Here is an 18,943-nt window from a genome sequence, read left to right as displayed (position 1 = left end):
CTTTATTCTTTCATGGAATGTGGGCTTGCTGGCAATTAAGGCCAGCATTTGGTGTCCATCTCTAATTGCCCTTGAACTGAATAACTTGCTAGGTCATTTCAGAGAGCAGTTAAAAGTCAACCACATTTCTGTGGGTCTCACATCACATGCAGGACAGACCAGGTAAGAACAGCAGATTTCTTTCCCTGAAGGGCATGAGTGAACCAGATGGGTTTTTACAATAATCAGTGATGATTTCAAGGTCATCATTACAGAGGCTAACTTTCAATTCAAAATTTATTTATTCAATTTAAATTGACCCAGCTGCTATGGTAGGATTTGAACCTGTGTTCCCACAGGGAATTAGACTGAGCCTCTGGATTACTATTCCAGTGACATTACCACTACAACACCATCCCCCCTCCCCCCCTTTCTTTAATGGGCCCAAATTCCCCATGGGGAGTAATGACTGCTCTGGGGAAGTAATTTATATTTATATTGCTTTGTATGTAGATTAATATTTACTTGGTTTGTGTTGTGTTAGCTGATTTTAGGCAAGATTAGAGGAGATAAAGTTGGAGTTGGGTGCCCCTGGAGCAATGTTTGGTGTGGGGGAGGAGTGTGGTAGAGAAATACATTCAAGGTTGTCAGTCCTGATCAGTATCCAATGCCCAGACTGACAGTGTGAGGTTTGTTCACACATTCTGGCAATTTCACCAATGAAGAATGGCTGCTTGAGTAAGTCCCCAGATGGTGTATTGCACCACTGCTTGTACTTGGACCCTTGGAACAGTGGGAGGTCTGCACCCTCTACCTCACTCGGGCTGAGTTAGTTGGGTTTCTACATTCTTGTAGAGGTAAGTCTGCATTCTGGGGGAGGGTGTGGATTCTCGAGTGATTATGTACCCTTGCTGGGAGGTTGGGATGGTTTCTGCATCCTCGGGATGGGGGTTAATCTTCCCCCTCAGTGGGGGAGGGAGAATTCTTCACCCTTGCTGGAGGTGGAGGATCTAAGCAACTGGAAAAAGGGAAACAATGAAAATGATTGTACTCATTCCTGTGCAGGCCAGTGGGGTAGTGCTTTTGCAGCAAACCTGGAGGAGATCCTGAGGGAGATGGTCGACACCTCCAACACCTGGATGCAGAGCTTACAGGATGCTATCGGGATAACAGGTACCAATTTGTCTCTTTGTTTTATAACAAAAGCCAATAATTTCCTGCCCAGCCCTGCCTTTTGTACAGAATTAATGTCAGAGCTGCAGCAAGTCTTTCTTTGACACAAATGGCTCATAAGCCATAAGACTTATGATTGATTGGGGTGCCTTTGGTGTCCTTTTTCCTCATAAAACTCTTACCCCTTCTCACCCTGGTACAGCCCCCATCTGTCTTCAGCTCCCTTAAGTCCAGTGGGCTCAGACTTGAGCATTTATGATGGACAGCTGGTTTAGACCTTCATTGCTAGTTTTGGCTGGGTCAAGTAAAGTGCCATCAGGTCCTGTTCTCCTCAGCCAAAACTGCTCATTAGTCTAGGATCACCCTAAAATGCAAGGATAAACCCTGGTCTTTCTTACCCACTGCAACCCTTTTCCCTGCTCCCTAGCTCCACCCTCACCTCCAACAATAATTGGATCATTAATTGAACAGGAGAAATTTGCAGGGCTGCGAGGGAAGGATGGTTGAGTGGTGCTAGGTAAATTACTCTTGCAGAGAGCTGGCATAGACACGGCAGGCCGAATGGCCTCCTGTGCTGTAACCATTCTGCAATTCTAACCAGTCTATGACAGATGCAAGGAGATCATGGACTTGTCACTAAGATTCAGACCATCTATTCAGTTACCTCTGCCACCTCTTTCCCTTCCCTCCAGCCCAACAAACCAAACATTCACCACTACCCTAGCTCTGAAGTTGCATTTTTCTCTCTGATCATTCCCTATGCCCTCTCTGGGCTCATCTTGTCTATGAGACTCACCTGCTTCTCAGACAATTCTGTTCCCACTAAACTGTTGACCAATGACCTTCCCAACTGGCCCCATTTCCCTTGGTTAATATTAAGGCACTAAGACCATAAAACGTAGGAGCAGAAGTAGGCCATTCAGCCCATCAAGTCTGCTCCGCCATTCAAAGAGATCATGGCTGATCTGATAATCCTCAACTCCGCTTTCCTGCCTTTTCCCCATAACCCTTGATTCCCATACTGATTAAAAATCTGTCTATCTCAGCATTGAATATACTCAGTGACCCAGCCTCTACAACCTTCTGCGGTAAAAAATTCCAGATTGACTACTCTCTTAGAGAAGAAATTCTTCCTCATCTCTGTTCTAAATAAGCGTCCCCTTGCTCTGAGATTATGCCCTCTGGTCCTAGACTCTTCCACAAGGTGAAATAACCTCTCAGCATCTACCCTGTCAAGCCCCCTAAGAATCTTATATGTTTCAATAAGGTCGCCTCTCATTCTTCTAAACTCCACTGAGTACAGGCCCAACTTATCCAACCTCCCCTCATAAGAAAATCCCTCCATCCCCAAGGTCAACCCAGTGAACCTTCTCTGGACTGCCTCCAATGCCAGTATATTTTTCCTTAGATAATGGGACCAAAACTGTTTACAGTATTCTAGGTGTGGTCTAACTAGTGCCTTGTATAGCTTTAGAAGACTTTCCTATTTTTATACTCCGCTCCCTTTGAAATAAAGGCCAACATTCCATTTGCCTTACCTATTACCTGCTGAACTTGTACGCTAGCTTTTTGGGATTCACACATGAGGACCCTCAAATCCCTCTGTGCTGCAGCTTTCTTCAGTCTTTCTCCATTTAAATAATATGCAGCTCCTCTATTCTTCCCGCCAAAGTGCATAACCTCACACTTTCTCACATTATATTCCATCTGCTACGTTTTTGCCCACTCACCTAACCTGTCTATATCCCTCTGTAGAGTCTTTGTGTCAACTTCACCACTTGCCTTCCCACCTATTTTTGTGTCATCCGCAAACTTGGCAATAGTACATTCATTTCCCTCATCCAAGTCATTAATATATATTGTAAATAATTGTAGCCCCAGCACTGATCCCTGTGGCACTCCACTAGTTACAGGTTGCCATCCTGAAAATGCCCCCAATATCCCAACTCTGCTTCTATTAGCCAGTCCTCTATCCATGCTGATATACTACCTCCAACACCATGGGCTGTTATCTTTTTATGTAGTCTTATGTGTGGTACCTTATCGAACGCCTTTTGGAAATCTAAATGTATTACATCTACTGGTTCCCCTTTATCCATCCTGCTTGTTACCTCCTCAACGAATTCAAATAAATTTGTCAGGCATGATTTCCCCTTAATGAAGCCATGCTGATTCTGCTTGGTAAGGTTATTCATTTCTAAATGCTCTGCTATTACATCCTTTATAATAGACTCAAACATTTTCCCAATGACAGATGTTAAGCTAACTGGCCGAGAGTTACCTGTTTTTTGTCTCCCTCCCTTTTTGAATAAGGGTGTTACATTGGCAATTTTCCAAACCTCTGGGACTTTTCCAGAATCTAAGGACTCTGCCAGTGCATCCACTATTTCTGCAGCTATTTCTTTTAATATCCTAGGATGCGACCCATCAAGTCCAGGTGACTTAGCGGCCTTTAGCCCCATTAGTTACCCTAGTACTTTTTCTCTAATGGTTATTATATTTATTTCCTCCCCACCTTTTGCCCCATGTTTATTTAGTATTTTTGGTATGCTGTTAGTGTCTTCTACCATGAAGACTGATGCAAAGTATTTATTCAACTCCTCTGCCATTTCCTGATTCCCCATTATTATTTCCCCAGCCTCATTCTCTAAGGGACCTATATTGACTTTGGCCTCTCTCTTCCTTTTCATGTATTTAAAGAAGCTCTTGCTGTCCATTTTTATATTACTTGCTAGTTAACCCTCAAAGTTTATTTTCTCCCTCTTCATTATTTTTTTGGCCATCTTTTGTTGGTTTTTAAAACTTTCCCAATCCTCTGGCTTAACACTACTCTTAGCCACATTGTATGTATTTTCTTTCACTTTGATACTATGTTACCCATGGTTGGTTTATTCCCTTCCTACAATCCTTCTTCCTTACTGGGATATACCTTGTTGCGAGTCAGTGAACTATTTTCTTAAACATCTGCCATTGTTCATCAACCGTCTTTTCTGCTAAATTCCTTTCCCAGTTCACTCCAGACAACTCTGCCCTCATTCCTTTGTAATTATCCTTATTTAAGCTTAGCACAGATGTTTCCAAACTAAGTTTCTCACTCTCAAACTGAATGCTAAATTCTCTATGTTATGGTCACTGTTTCCCAGGGGATCTTTTACTCTGAGATCATTTATTAAACCTGCCTCATTACACATTACCAGATCCAAAATAGCCTGATCCCTGGTTGGATCCACAATATATTGTTCTAGGAAACTGTCCCAAATATACCCTATGAATTCTTGCTTGTGGCTACCTCTGCCAATTTGACTTTCCCAATCTACATCTACTACCACCAGTGTCGTCTTCCCCTTGTTATTTCTTACCTCCACCCATATGGATTCTACATCTTCTGATCCAAGATCATATCTTGGTATCGTACTTATTCCATCTCGTACTAACAAAGCTACCCCACCACCTTTTCCTTCCTGCCTGTCCTTTCGAAAAGTCACATACCCCTGAATATTTAGTTCCCAGCTTTGATCTCCTTGTAACATGTCTCTGTAATGGCTATAAGATTATACCCATTAATCTGTATCTGTGCCTTTAGTTCATTTATTTTGTTCCGAATACTACATGCATTTAAGTAAAGAGCCATTAATTTTGCCTTTTTACCATTTTTTCCCCCTTTGACACTTTTTGTTGCTTTTTTTTATGTTTGTACACTCTTGTCCCTTCCTGTCACACTCTGGGTATCATTACCTAAGTAGCTGCCCTGCAATGCCGCCTTATCGTTTTGCCTTGTTTAAAGCCCTCTCTACAGCCCTAGTTATTCAATTCGTCAGGACACTGGTCCCAGCATGGTTCAAGTAAAGCCCATCCCACCGGATCAGCTCCCTTCTACCTTAGTACTGATGCCAGTGCCCTATGAACTGAAACCCATTCCTCCCATACCAATCTTTGACACACGCATTTAACTCCTTGACTTTATTTACCAGGTAGTAATCCTGAGATTATTACCTTGGAGGCTCTGCTTTTTTAATTTAGCTCTTAACTGTTCAGATTCTTTCAGCAGAATTTCCTTTCTAGTCCTATCAATGTCATTGGTACCAACGTGGACAACAACTGGATCCCTCCCCTCCCACTCCAGGTTCCTCTTCAGCCCTGAGGAGACGTCCTTAACCCTGGCACCGGGCAGGCAACATAGCCTTTGGGACTCACGCTCACAGCTGCAGAGAACAGTATCTATCCCCCTAATTATACTGTCCCCTACCACTACTATGTTCCTATTTCCTCCCCCCCACTTAAATGGCTCCCTGTACACGGTGCCATGATCAGTTCGTTCTCCTTCCAGTCCCTGCTCTCGTCCACACAGCTTGCAAGAACCTCGTAACTGTTGGACAATTTCAGGGGCTGAGGCTCCTTGAACTCTACTCCCTGGGTCCCCATACCTGCCTCACCTGCAGTTACACCCTCCTGTCCCTGATCACAGACCAAATTAGAATTATCTAACCCGTGGGATGTGACCGCCTCCTGGAGCAAAGTGTCCAGGTAACTTTCCCCCTCCCTGATGTGGCGCAATGTCTGCAGCTTAGACTCCAGCTCCTCAACTGAGATCTGAAGTTCCTTAAGCTGCAAACATTTACTACATATGTATTTGCTTCGGATCACCTTGGTGTCCAGCAGCTCCCACATGCTGCAGCAGCGACATATCACCCATCCTGCCATCACTATCTTATTTAATTTATTAATTAATTACTCTAGTATCCCTGCTCTTTATACTTTATTGAAATTAATTATTTACACCAGTATCGATCTTATACTTAACAAGCTATTTTAAGAGGAAATAAAGACTAGAGATCTAAACACTATAGACCTTAATTTTAAACTAAAGACTAGAAATACTCACCAATCCAACTCACCAATCAACTGCTCTCTTGTTAACAGTTGTTAACTTGTTAACAGTTCACTCTGTTCCTCTCCCCTTCATATCTGCTGTCATTACCAGTGCCTCAAATAACCATCTTTGATTCCCCTGTCCTTGTGAAATACTCTTTTCTCAAAAATCCTTGAATATGTTGTTGCATCACAAATCTGTGCCTATCATTCTCACAACTACGTTTGAATCCCCTCCAGTCAGGTTCCTGCCCGTCACAGTACCGAAACATCTCTTATCAAATGACATCTTATATGACTGTGACAAAGGTAAACTTTCCCTCCTTGTCCTTCTCAACCTGTCATCGTCATTTGAACCCTTCAGTTCAGTACAACTTACAAGCTTTTACTGAATCTGTACAATGAATAACTTTTAATGCCCTGTACATTATAGTTACATTTGCTGAAGTAGTTTGTACCACTATGTTTCACATTTGTGATAAAAGCTGGTCTCCCTGTTCTGATCTGAAAGTGATGTGCTGTTATGTTGCTGTTACAGATAAACATTCAGGATCAAATCTACGACAACCTCATATGCGGACAATCATTCCAGCTGGCATGCTGGACAGTCTAGTAAAAAATTTATTTGTGTCACGCCTGACAGGGTCAGAGAGCTGCAACTTCCTCCGTGGCCTCTTTCTACATCGGATGTATGAGGATAACCACTACTTCTTGCATGGGCTAAGTACTCCATCTGTCTGTCTATCTGTCTGACAAGTTTTGTGTCTGTATGTTTATAATACTGCAATATTTTTTACTAATGCTCCAGTATTGATACATGCTAACTGTATGATGCTGCTAACCATTCAAAGTCCAACATTAGCCAATCTGTGACACCACAGGTCAGGTCCCCACAACAACCCGTAAGGTAGCCATTCCTGGGGTTTTTACTTTTAAATTGGCTTTCTATTTCCAAATTATCTTTGATGCTCATCCCTTTTAGCCAAAGAAGAGAGAAATAGAACTGGCGGAGGAGATAACTGATGATTTCTGTACATAAAACTTTGAAGGTGGCAGTACAAGTTGAGAAGATTGTTTTAAAAAGGCATATGGGATCCTTGCCTTTATAAATAAAGGCATAGAGTACAAAATCAAGGTAGGTATGATAAACTTTTCCAAAACACTGGTTAGGCTGAAGTATTGTCACCAAATGAAATGAAAGTGACTGCCCTTGACATCAAGGCAGCATTTGACCGAGTGTGGCATCAAGAGGCCCTAGCAAAACTGGAGTCAATGGGAATCAGGGGGAAAACTCTCCACTGGTTTGAGTCACACCTAGCACAAAGGAAGATGGTTGTGGTTCTTGGAGGTCAATCATCTCAGTTCCAAGACATCACTGCAGGAGTTCCTCACGGTAGTGTCCTAGGCCCAGCCATCTTTAGCTGCTTCATCAATGATCTTCTTTCCATCATAAGGTCAGAAGTGGGGATGTTCGCTGATGGTTGCACAACATTCAGCACCATTCGCAACTCCTCAAATACTGAAGCAGTCCATGTCCAAATGCAGCAAGACCTGGACAATATCCAGGCTGGGGCTGACAAGTGGCAAGTGACATTCATGCCACACAAGTGCCAGGCAATGACCATCTCCAACAAGAGAGAATCCAACCATCATTTGCTTTAGTGACTGGAAGTCAGTGTCCAGTGGCGTACCACTGGGATCTGTGGTCCCCTTTTAATCGTCATTTATATAAAAGACATAGATGTCTATGTAGGGGGTAGGATTAGTAAGTTTGAGGATGACACAAAGATTGGCCGGGTGGTTAACAGTGAGGTTGAATGTCTTGGGCTACAGGAAGATATAGATGGGATGGTCAAATGGACGGATAAGTGGCAGATGGAATTTAACCCTGAAAAGTGAGAGGTGATACACTTTGGAAGGAGTAATTTGACAAGGAAGTATTCAATGAACGGCATGACACTAGGAAGTTCTGAAGAACAAAGGGACCTTGGTGTGTGTGTCCATAGATCTCTGAAGGCGGAGGGGCATGTTAGTGGGGTGGTGAAAAAGGCATATGGGACACTTGCCTTTATCAATCGAGGCATAGATTACAAAAGTAGGGAGGTCATGTTGGAGTTGTATAGAACCTTAGTGAGGCCACGGCTGGAGTACTGTGTGCAGTTCTGGTTGCCACATTATAGGAAGGATGTGATTGCACTGGAGGGGTTGCAGAGGAGATTCACCAGGATGTTGCCTGGGATGAAACATTTAAGTTATGAAGAGAGGTTGGATAGACTTGGGTTGTTTTCATTGGAGCAGAGAAGTCTGAGGGGCGACCTGATCGAGGTGTACAAGATTATGAGGGGCATGGACAGGTTGGAAAGGGAGCAGTTGTTCCCCTTAGTTGAAGGGTCAGTCACAAGGGGCCACAAGTTCAAGGTGAGGGGCAGGAGGTTTAGGGGGGATGTGAGGAAAGACTTTTTTACCCAGAGGGTGGTGACGGTCTGGGATGCGCTGCCTGAGGGTGGTGGAGGCAGGTTGCCTCACCTCCTTTAAAAAGTACCTGGATGAGCACTTGGCACGTCATCGAAGGGCCTCTTCTGCACTGTGATTCTGTGACTAGCTGATGATACAAGGACTAGGGGACACAGATTTAAGATTTTGGGCAAGAGATGCAGGGGAATGTGAGGAAGAACTTTTTTAAGCAGTGAGTGGTAATGAACTGGAACTCGCTGCCCACGGGGATGATAGAAGTGGAAACATTCAATGATTTCAAAAGGAAATTGGATGGGCACTTGAAGGAAATAAACTCACAGCACTACGGGGATCAAGCAGGGGAGTGGGACCGACTAGATTGCTCCGCAGGGAGCCAGTGTAAATTCAGTGAGCCAAAAGGACTCCTTCTGTGCTGTAAATGACCCTATAATTCATTTAGATTGTTGATTATTTAGTTTTGCCTGCTGATATCATGTCTGTCATTAGCATGTATGTTCAGCATTGTGTTATGCCTTTAGAGATCTACCTCACCTCTGAAATGTTGAACAACCCCTTCTATATCACGTTATTTAAGCTGCTCCCTCATAGTCTTGAAGTTAACCTTTTTGAAATTACACACCTAGTTTCTGGTCCTTGTTGTCTGATGCAGCAAGTTATGACATGTTGGCATTAGTTTTATTTTGTTAGTTCTTTTCAATTGCCAGTTCTTTTAATTTATGCCTTTATGAAAATTCTTTTAGCTGAACATCTGGACTCCTCTCCAAACCATCTGACACCAATGACAAATCAGCTGTACTTGGTTGATGCTGGATTCTCAAATAATTCGGCTTTTCCCCTTGCCTTGCGGTCACCGAGATGCATCGATGTCATCCTGTCTTTTAGTTTTAGTCGGGGATCACCATTCAGGGTGAGGAGAGGGACCTGTACAAAGTACCATGAGAACACAGTTGTGTGACTTTTCGATCTACATTCTGTCTTGTTTATTTCTGTGTTGTGCCATGTATGCTGACGTAATGGTTATGGTAGTGAACAATCAACTCCGAGGTCATGAGTTTAAATCATACGAGGGCAAATCATGAAATTGAATTCAATAAATCTGATCATTTGCGGCTGACACTATAAAATGACTACGAAAGTTGCCAGATAGTCATAAGAACCCATCTGGTTGACTATAGCTATTCAGCCTGCTTGGTCTAACTGCAATCCCACACTGCATGATAACAAGGGATGAGAAATAAATACTCAATTGCTGGGGTTCCCTACATCCCAGAATAAATTTTAAAATATAGTTATTGAAAACCATACATCCCCAACATTGTTCTTTATTTATTCTCATCTTTGTACCACAGAAGATCCTGGAAATCCATACTTGTAACACAAATGTCCTCCTTATCCAAGACCCCACAGTAATATTTGGTGTCGTCTTGAGGATTGCTCTAATGACCACTATCCTGGTCAGGGCATCCTTTAATTATCTCATGTTTCATCTATACCAACTATGTAAACGCATCGCTATGTAGCCAGTTTCTGGCAACGGACTTATCCAAAGTCTAACTTCTATGAAATTAGCTAAAAATGTCTTCACTTAAGATGCCCTTGGTTCTATCCCAATGGAGGAATAAAGGCAAATGCAGTGCTGAATAGTCATATCCAGGTAAGAGTCAAACCGTTGGAAAGGTATGGGTTACTGATCAATAATTAATCCTTCCTTATCAAGAGCATGACATTAAATATTGACTAGAAGTCTAGGCTGTTCTTATATTGTCCATGGATACGTGGAAGGCTGCAAGAAAACTAGTCAACAGGGTTTAGATCGTATGTAGAATGTCATAGAAAGTTGTAATAAATCATAGAATGAACACCTTCCATGGTTCAATGCCTTTGTTACTCTAACTAGTTGGGGGGAGGAGAAATCAGTCAGCTGCAAACTTATTTGATTCACACAGGGAAGCCAGAAAATTTCTCGGAGCTGTCAGTAGTCTACAGGTTAAACACATTCATAGAAATGTTCTGCCCAGTAGCCGAAATATTAATAAATTTACAGAAAAGTACATTTTGAAAGCCATACATTTTTCAGTTATGTCCCAAAGTTGATTGTTGAGAGATATTACCATGTAATTAGTTTAAACTTTGTTTTTCTCCTTTCTCTCTTCCCCTTTCCAACCAGGTTCTGAAGACGACTGAGGAATACTGTACAAAACATAATGTCCCTTTCCCAAAGATAGATGTGGCAGACATACTTGAGAACAGCCTACAGGAATGCTATGTCTTCATGGATGAAAAAAATCCCGATATTCCCATAGTAATTCACTTCCCTCTCACAAATGCCACATTCAAGGATTACAAATCTCCAGGTGAGGGATTGTGCCCAGTACATAGAGCAGTAAAAAACTACTTTCGAGTATAAAGAATGGCAGATAAGTGATAAGGATGTTCTTTTTTTCATCTAAAAGATTAACTTAACTGCCTTCATCCAGTTTTTGGTTTATTTAACTGCCTAAATCCCATGAAGCTAATTCCCTCCTAGCTCATTTCCTCAAATCACCTAACCACCATTCCTAGGCGTAAAGGACAGATATCATCAGTGGCTGGTTCTCTTTCCTCAGGTGGCCCCCAGCTAATCTTTTAAAACTGAATCAAAATTCAACCAATTTTCTCCACCTATTGTGCTACCTCCAACCTTCCTTTTCTCTCCTAATAATCAGCTAGCTCTCCTATCATCTTTATATCACTCTCCCTTCACTGAAATCCTTATTCATGCTTTTGTCAGTTCCTGCTTCAAATTTTCCAACAACCTCCTTGGCTCCTAAGTTACGCAAAAAACTTGTTGAAAGCAGCATGTCCAAATTGCCCTTAAAACCCTTCAGCTGCTGTTCAATCTTTATTTTCTTCTCTGTGAAGTGTTTTGGGATGTATTTACTATGTTGATCATCAACATGTAAATGTGAGTTATTAGATGTAAAGAGTCTGAGCAGTGCTTTGTCAGTTACTGCTGTCTGTATCTATTGCAGGAGTTGAACGTACATCTGAGGAAGATAAAATCAACTCCAGTTTTGTCCTGGAAGCTGAGCATTCACCATACAGCACGTTGAACTTTACATACACCCCTAATGATTTTGATAAGCTGGTTGATCTGAATTGCTACAACGTGCTGAACAATAAAGACATCATTCTGATGATCTTGAAGAAGGTATTAGCTAAGAAGAGTTAAGCCACATCAATTCTGGAAGAGTTACTGAAATGAATACTGAACTGTGGAATAATCCTTGCTCTTTCCTCTTCATCCAGTTTTTGGTTTATTTCAAGCTAAATCAGCCATTTGTCTCCTCATTGATTGATTCGTTGGGTTGCCTTACAGTAGAGTAGGAAGGTCAAGAGTCATCTATCTTGAGCCTTAATCAGTGCTGCTCTGAACAGGCCACCGACAAATGCAGAGCAGTGACTCAGGAGTCTCCCTCTTGTGTTCTTGTTTAACCCTCTGGTGGAAAAGCAACTCCCCACAATTGCATTTCCAGGATTTACAACTTAATACACACCCGAGCAGAGAGCATCAAATTGTGTCAGTGCCCAAGAAATCTGACCTAAAACATTTAACTCCATTTCTGTTTCCACAGATGCTCCCTGGCTTGTTGAGCATTTCCAGCACATTTTTACTTCAGATTTCCAGCATCTGCAGAATTTTACTTTTGTATTCTTATCTCCCCACTGCTCTCAGCTTTTGCTCCTTCAATTCATTACAACCAAATAACAGTATTATATAAAAAAGTAGCTGTTGTTTATCTTGTATAATTCATGTTTAAACCATTCATGTATTTGTGTGTGTGTCTGTAGGCAACTATTGCAACACTCTGTTCTGAATAGTAGAAATGAAAACATACCAATCAGCCCAATTTTCCCATATCTATAGAGAAAAATTACTGTATGCTTAAATTCTCAGTTCAGCATATTACTACAACTTATGTTTGAATTACAATCTTTAAATGAATTGTCAATCAGCATTCATGATTTACTGAACACAAAAATGAAGAGCCGGTGTTTCTCTTGTTACTCAACTCTGGGAGCACCTTCTACTGAGCAAAACCCAATTCCTTTTTCATAAAATGTAAAATTCGTTGAATTATTTTAATATGTTAATTCTGGGATTGGCTAACTAACGGGAAGCAGTGAGTTGGGATAAATTCGTAATTTTCAGGTTGGCAAACTATAACTAGTGGATCAGTGCTGAGGCCTCAACTATTTTGAATCTATATTAAATCACTTGGATGAAGGGACAGGTTGTATTGTAGCCATATTTTCTGATGAATCAAAGGTAGGTGGGAAAGCAAGTTGTGACGAGAATACAAAGGGATTTAGATAGCTTAAGTGAGTGGGCAAAAATGTGACAAATGAAGTAAAATGTGAGGTTATCCACTTTTGTAGGAAGAATAGAAAAACAAAGTATTATTTAAATGGAGCGAGGCTACAGAATGCCACAGTACAGAGGGATCTGGGTGTTCATATACATGAATCACAAAGTTAGCATGCAGGTGTAGCAATTAATGAGGAAGGCAGCTGACCCATCCTCCACTCATAGCATTTCTTTCAATTTGATACCACCCTTAACTTCCTTAGTCACAGTTTGTGCATCCTTTCTTCTACAATGGAATATACCTTTATTGAGAGTTATGAAATATCTCCTTAAATGCCTGCCACTGCTTCTTCACCATCTTACCTTTTAACTTTTCTACCCAGTCCACTTTAGCCCACTCTGTCTTCATACCCTTGTATAAATCATGAGTCAACAAGGTTTAGATTATGTGTAGAATGCCATAAAGTTGTATCAAATCTTAGAATGAACACCTTCCATGGTTCAATGCCTTTGTTACTCTAACTAGTGGGGTAAATCAGTCAGCTGCAAACTTATTTGACTTGGTGGGCCCACATTTCTCACTCACAAACTGAATGCGAATTTCTATCTTTTTTCTCACTCTTGCTTAGAGGATCTTTTACTATGAGGTCTTTTAACTAATCCTGTCTCATTACACATTAACAGGTCCAAAATACTCTGGTCCTTGGTGGGTTCCAGAATGTATTGTTTAGGAAACCATTTCGAATAAACTCCATGAACTCATTCTCCAGGTGACCTTTGCCAATTTGATTTGTCCAATCAGTGTGAAGATTAAAGTAACCCAAGATCATTGCAGTACCTGTGTTGCAAGCCCTGATTATTTCATGATGTATCCTCTACCCTGCAGTGTAGCTACTGTTAGAGGGCCTAGATACTATCCCCACCAGCAACTTCTTTCCTTTGCTGTTTCTTATCTCCAACCAAACTGATTCACATCTTAATCTTCTGAACCACAATTGTATTCATCTCATCCAGTATTAACAAAGCTACCCTACCTCATTTTTCATTCCTCCTGTCCTTCCGAAATGTCAAACACCTTTGAATGTTCAGGTCCCAGCCTTGGTCACCTTGCAACCATGTCTCTGTAATGGCTGTGCTATCACACTAGTTATTTTCTATTTATGCTATCAATTCATCCATCTTGTTAGGAATGCTGTGAGCCTGAGAAGGGCTTTCAAAGCTACCTTAATCCTGCAGGCCAGTAGGGTCAGAGATCACATGATCATAACATTCCCTCTTCAAAAAATATTTTAGCATGCTGGTCAATACATTAACAAATTAGCTTTGTTAATACTGGATGAGGTCAGTACAATAGTGATTCAGAAGATCAAGGTGTGAATCAGTTTGGGTGGAGGTAAGAAACAGCAAAGGAAAGTCACTGGTGGGGGTAGTGTCTAGGCCTCCTAACAGTAGCTACACTGCAGAATAGAGTATACATCAAGAAATAATCAGGGCTTGCAACAAAGGTAAATTCATACCCATTATTCCTCTCTATAGAATATTTTAAACAGGATAACAATTGTTCTATTCCAGACAGGTGTTTAAAGTAGACTCACAAAGTAGACCACTGAAAACAGAGCAATTTAAAGGGTAACGTTTTTCCTAATGTTTAGTTCTCATCTTTAATTCTTTCCTTTTACCATTTTTGCCTACTCTGACTTCATTTGCTGCTGAACTCTTATGTTTGCACACTCTGTTCCTTCATGTCAGACTCTGGTTACTATAACGCGCATTGCTACCCTGCACTATCGCCTTGTCTTTTCTCATTAACTTGCTGAATCTCCTCTCGTGTGAACCCTCCTCTCCACTATTTAGAGCCCTCTCAACACTCCTAGTTATACGATTTGCCAGGCCACTGGTCCCAGTGCTGTTCAGATGAAGGCTGTCTCAATGGTACAGCTCCCTCATTCCCTAGTACTGGTGCCCTCTTTTGAGCCTCCCATTCAACTCGCTGATCATATTTATCCTTTGCCAATTTGCTCATGGCTCAGGTAGTAATCCAGAGATTATTGCCTTTCTGGTTCTTTTTAATTGAGCCCCTAGATGCTCAGACTCCCTTAGGTGGGACTAAGAAAAAGGTCCTACTATGTCATTGATACCTACGTGGACCATGACAGTTGATTCCTTCCCCCCTCACTCCAAGTTCCACTCCTGCCCTGGGATGTCCTTAACCCTGGCACTGGACAAGCAACACAGCTCTCAGCTGCAGTGAATTGTATTTATTCCCCTAACTATACTGTCCCCCTCTCATGGGGCTAAATGGCCTATTGTTCCTATTTATGTTCCCCCTCTCTCGCACTACATCATGAAATACAGACTTTTGAGAAACCTATGTAAAGGGACGGATACAGTGATTGAAAACAGCAGACAAACAGAAGCAAATCAAAGCAATGGTGATCAGGTGATGAGAATCCAGGGTTTTAAAACGAGGCTGAGGTCATGGCCTCTGAAGCCGAAAGAAATCTATCCGAAAGTTATCTAGGATGTCCCTCCTTGCAGTACTGAGGGAGTACTGCAATTTTTTGGACAAGATATTAAACTGAGGATACACATGGATCTAAAAGATCTCAGTTTTCTCTACAAATTTCAAACACCGCCACTACAGGCTGGTCATTCATCTCATAGCTGTGCACAAAATATTACTCTGCAAAACAAGTGACTAGTTATGAGGTACTTTGTGACATCCTGAAACAGCCTATATAAATGATGGCCTTTGAGCGAGACGAGTTGTCCCAGAGAAGCAGAGTCAGCGTGAGGCTGAGAGTATCCCAAACTGAAGCGTAAACTGACATCAGACAAAAATTGACACAGAGTCGGTGAGAACAGCGGGGGCTGAAAGTGCGGAGAGAGAGAGCCGGAGTTCACTCCGAGAGTCGGCAAAAACAGCGAAGGCTGACCTCTAACCAGTCTCTGCATTCTAAAACAAAAATCAAGGTGTGACAGCACAAGGGAGCAGGTACGTGATTGGCTGGTGAGTACCCATTGGCTTGGCTTGTTTGTCTTTCAAATTGGTCATTTATTTGTAATTGTAAGGTTTTATTAGTATCAGTAAGGTTCATAAATAGCAGTAAGCTTATCCTGAATTGTAGGGTTTGTTAATTAACACATAATAAAAGAGCACAAGAGGAGCAGGGAGTTCAAAAAGAGCGCGAAGAGAGCCGGGAGTTCAAAAGGAGCTAGCTGTGGTGCTGGTGGTGGGTCTCAGTGGACCAACCAGACTTGGAGAAAATCAAGTGTGAAGTCATAGGGAACTAGAGAGGAGCCCAGGAGATAAAAGAACGCGAGAGGGAGAGTGCAGCAAGACTTCATAAAGAGGCGCAAGAGGGAGAGGAGGAGACGATTGGTGAGTGACAGGTGAATAAACACTTTATATAAAGTTTAAGGTATGTCAGCACAGCTTGGGCATGTGGAATGTGCATCCTGCGGGATGTGGGAAGTCATGCAGGCACAAAGTGCCCTCGATGACTACCTCTGCAGGAAGTGTCACCAGCTGCAGAAACTTGAGTGGCAGCTGGAGTCACTGTGGTGCATGGTCCGTGGATAGCACGTTTAGAGAGCTGGTCACACCGCAGCTAAGTAGTACACAGGCAGAGGGGGAATGGGTGACCACCAGAGTATCTAAGGCAAACAGGCAGGTAGTGCAGGAATCCCCTGAGGCTATCTGGCTCTCTAACCACTTTTCCATTTTGGATACTGGTGAGCAAGATGGTTCCTCAGAGAACTGTAGCAAGAGCCAAGTTCGTAGCACCACGAGTGGCTCAGCTGTGCAAGAGGGGAGGAGGAAGAGTGTAAGTGCTATAGTGGTAAGGGATTCCATAATTAGAGGAGCAGAAAGGCATTTTTGTGGCCGTAGACATGGCTCCAGGATAGTATGTTGCCTCCCTGGTGCCAGGGTCAGGAATGTCACTGAGCAGCTGCAGGACATTCTTTTGGGGGAGGGCGAGCAGCCAGAGGTCATGGTCCACATTGGGACCAATGACATAGGCAGGAAAAGGGATAAGGTCCTGAATGCAAATTTTAGGGAGTTAGGAAGGAAATTAAAAAGCAGGACCTCAAGAGCAGTAATCTCAGGATTACTCCCAGTGCCACATGCTAGTGAGCGTAAGAATAGGAAGATTGAGCAGTTCAATATGTGGCTGGAGAAATGGAGTAAGATGGAGGGCTTTAGATTTCTAAGGCATTGGGACCAGTCCTTGGGCAGATGGGACGTGTACAAGAAGGAGAGGTTACACCTTAACAGGACTGGGACTAATATCCTCGCAGGGACATTTGCTAGTGCTGTTGGGAAGGGTTTAAACTAGATTGGCAGGGGGTGGGAACCTGAGGGGAAATTCAGAGAGAAGAGGAGAAAAACTGGCAGTAGGAAGTAGAGAAGTATTAACTGATAAGGAGGATAGATCAGAGTAATATCAAGATAAATAGAATACTTGGAGAGTTTGATAGAACTCGAGTAGGCTACAGTAAGTCATTAGATGGGATCAGAACAAGGGGGAAAAGTTAAAAAGCCTAAATCAGGATTAATGTGCATGTATGTGAATGCACGGTGTGGGGCTAATAAGATTGGTGAACTACAGGCACAATTTGACAAATGGAACTATGATATCATTGCTATAACAGAGACCTAGCTCAAAGAAGGGCAGGACAGGGCGTTAAATATTCCTGGGTACGAGGTATTTAGGAGAGACAGGAAAGGAAGAAAAGGGGGGGGTTGGGGGAGTGGCGGTATTGATTAAAGATGGTATTGCAGTACAGGAGAGAGAGAGAATGTTCCAAAGGGGTCAAAGACAGAATCTCTCTGGCTAGAGGTAAGGAAAATAAAAGTACAATAACATTGATTGGTGTAGTATATAGACCATCAATTAGTGGAAGGGATGTAGAGAAACAAATTTGCAAAGAAATTATAGAGGGGTGCCATAATTATAGAGTAATCGTAATGGGGGATTTCAATTATCCAAATATAGACTGGGATGGGAATAGTATAAATGGACAAGAAAGGCAAGAGTTCCTGGAATGTGTTCAAGATAATTTTCTGCAGCAGTATTTTCCATTCCAACGAGAGGGCAAGCACTGTTGGACCTGGTTTTGGGGAATGAGTTGGCCCAAGTGGATTAAATAACACTGGGAGAGCACTTAGGAGACAGTGACCATTGTATCATAAGGTTTAGGTTGGCCATGAAAAAGGGCAAGGAGCAATCCAGAGCAGGGATAATCAATTGGGGCAATGCCAACTTTGAAGGGATGACAATGCATCTGAGTCAAGTGAGTTGGAATGTTGGCGGAAAAGACGGTGGCTGAACAGTGGGCTACCTTCAAAGAGATAGTATTACAAACAATGTCAAAGTATGTTCCCTTGAAGGGGAAAGGTAGGACAAATAAATCCAGAACACCCTGGATGACGAGAGCGATAGAGGTGAAGATGAAAAGGAAGTATATGTGTGTGACAGATGTCAGGTAGAAAATAAAATGGAGAATCAGGCTGAATATAGAAGGACCAGAGGGGATGTGAAAAAAACGAATCAGAAAAGCAAGGACGGAGCATGAAACGAGACTGGGAGCTAACATAAAAGGAAATCCCAAAGTCTTCCATAGGCATGTAAATAATAAAAGGGCGGTAAAAGAAAGGGTGGGGCCGATTAGGGACAATAAAGGAGACTTGCATGTGGAGGCAGGAGAAGTAGCGGAGGTATTAAATGAGTGCTTTGAATCTGTCTTTACAAAGGAAGAGGATGCTACCCAGGCTGAGGTGAGAGACAAGGTAACTGGTACAATCGAGGAATTTACAATTGAGAAGGAGGTGGTGTTAGAAAGGTTCTCTTTACTGAAGATAGATAAGGTACCAGGACCGGGATGAGATGCATCCAAAGATACTGAGGGAGGTGAGAGTGGAAATTTCAGGAGCACTGGTGATAATCCTCCAGTCTTCCTTAGACACAGGGATGGAGGACTGGAGAATTGCAAATGTTACACCCTTGTTCAAAAAGGGGTTCTCAAGGATAAAAAACAAAAACAGAATTACCTGGAAAAACTCAGCAGGTCTGGCAGCATTGGCGGAGAAGAAAA

At 42.3% G+C, this 18,943-nt stretch overlaps 1 protein-coding gene across 1 annotated transcript in view; it reads left to right on the top strand.

Moving 5' to 3' along the window:
• The window catches only part of LOC144693409 (cytosolic phospholipase A2 zeta-like), a 139,331-nt gene extending 122,784 nt beyond the window's left edge, over positions 1-16,547 (top strand). The window contains exons 11-15 of the mRNA XM_078563289.1: positions 1,045-1,152; positions 6,560-6,745; positions 9,237-9,403; positions 10,664-10,850; positions 11,508-16,547. Of these exons, the coding sequence (XP_078419415.1) occupies positions 1,045-1,152; positions 6,560-6,745; positions 9,237-9,403; positions 10,664-10,850; positions 11,508-11,707 (848 nt within the window). The 3' untranslated portion in view covers positions 11,708-16,547. The remainder of the gene's footprint in view (positions 1-1,044; positions 1,153-6,559; positions 6,746-9,236; positions 9,404-10,663; positions 10,851-11,507) is intronic.
• Positions 16,548-18,943: the final 2,396 nt, after the last annotated feature.

Source organism: Cetorhinus maximus, chromosome 18 (genome assembly GCF_964194155.1).
Source record: "Cetorhinus maximus chromosome 18, sCetMax3.hap1.1, whole genome shotgun sequence".
Classification (NCBI taxonomy): Eukaryota; Metazoa; Chordata; class Chondrichthyes; order Lamniformes; family Cetorhinidae; genus Cetorhinus; species Cetorhinus maximus.
Note: the sequence above shows the minus strand (reverse complement) of the source record. Positions and strands in the feature narration are given on the sequence as shown.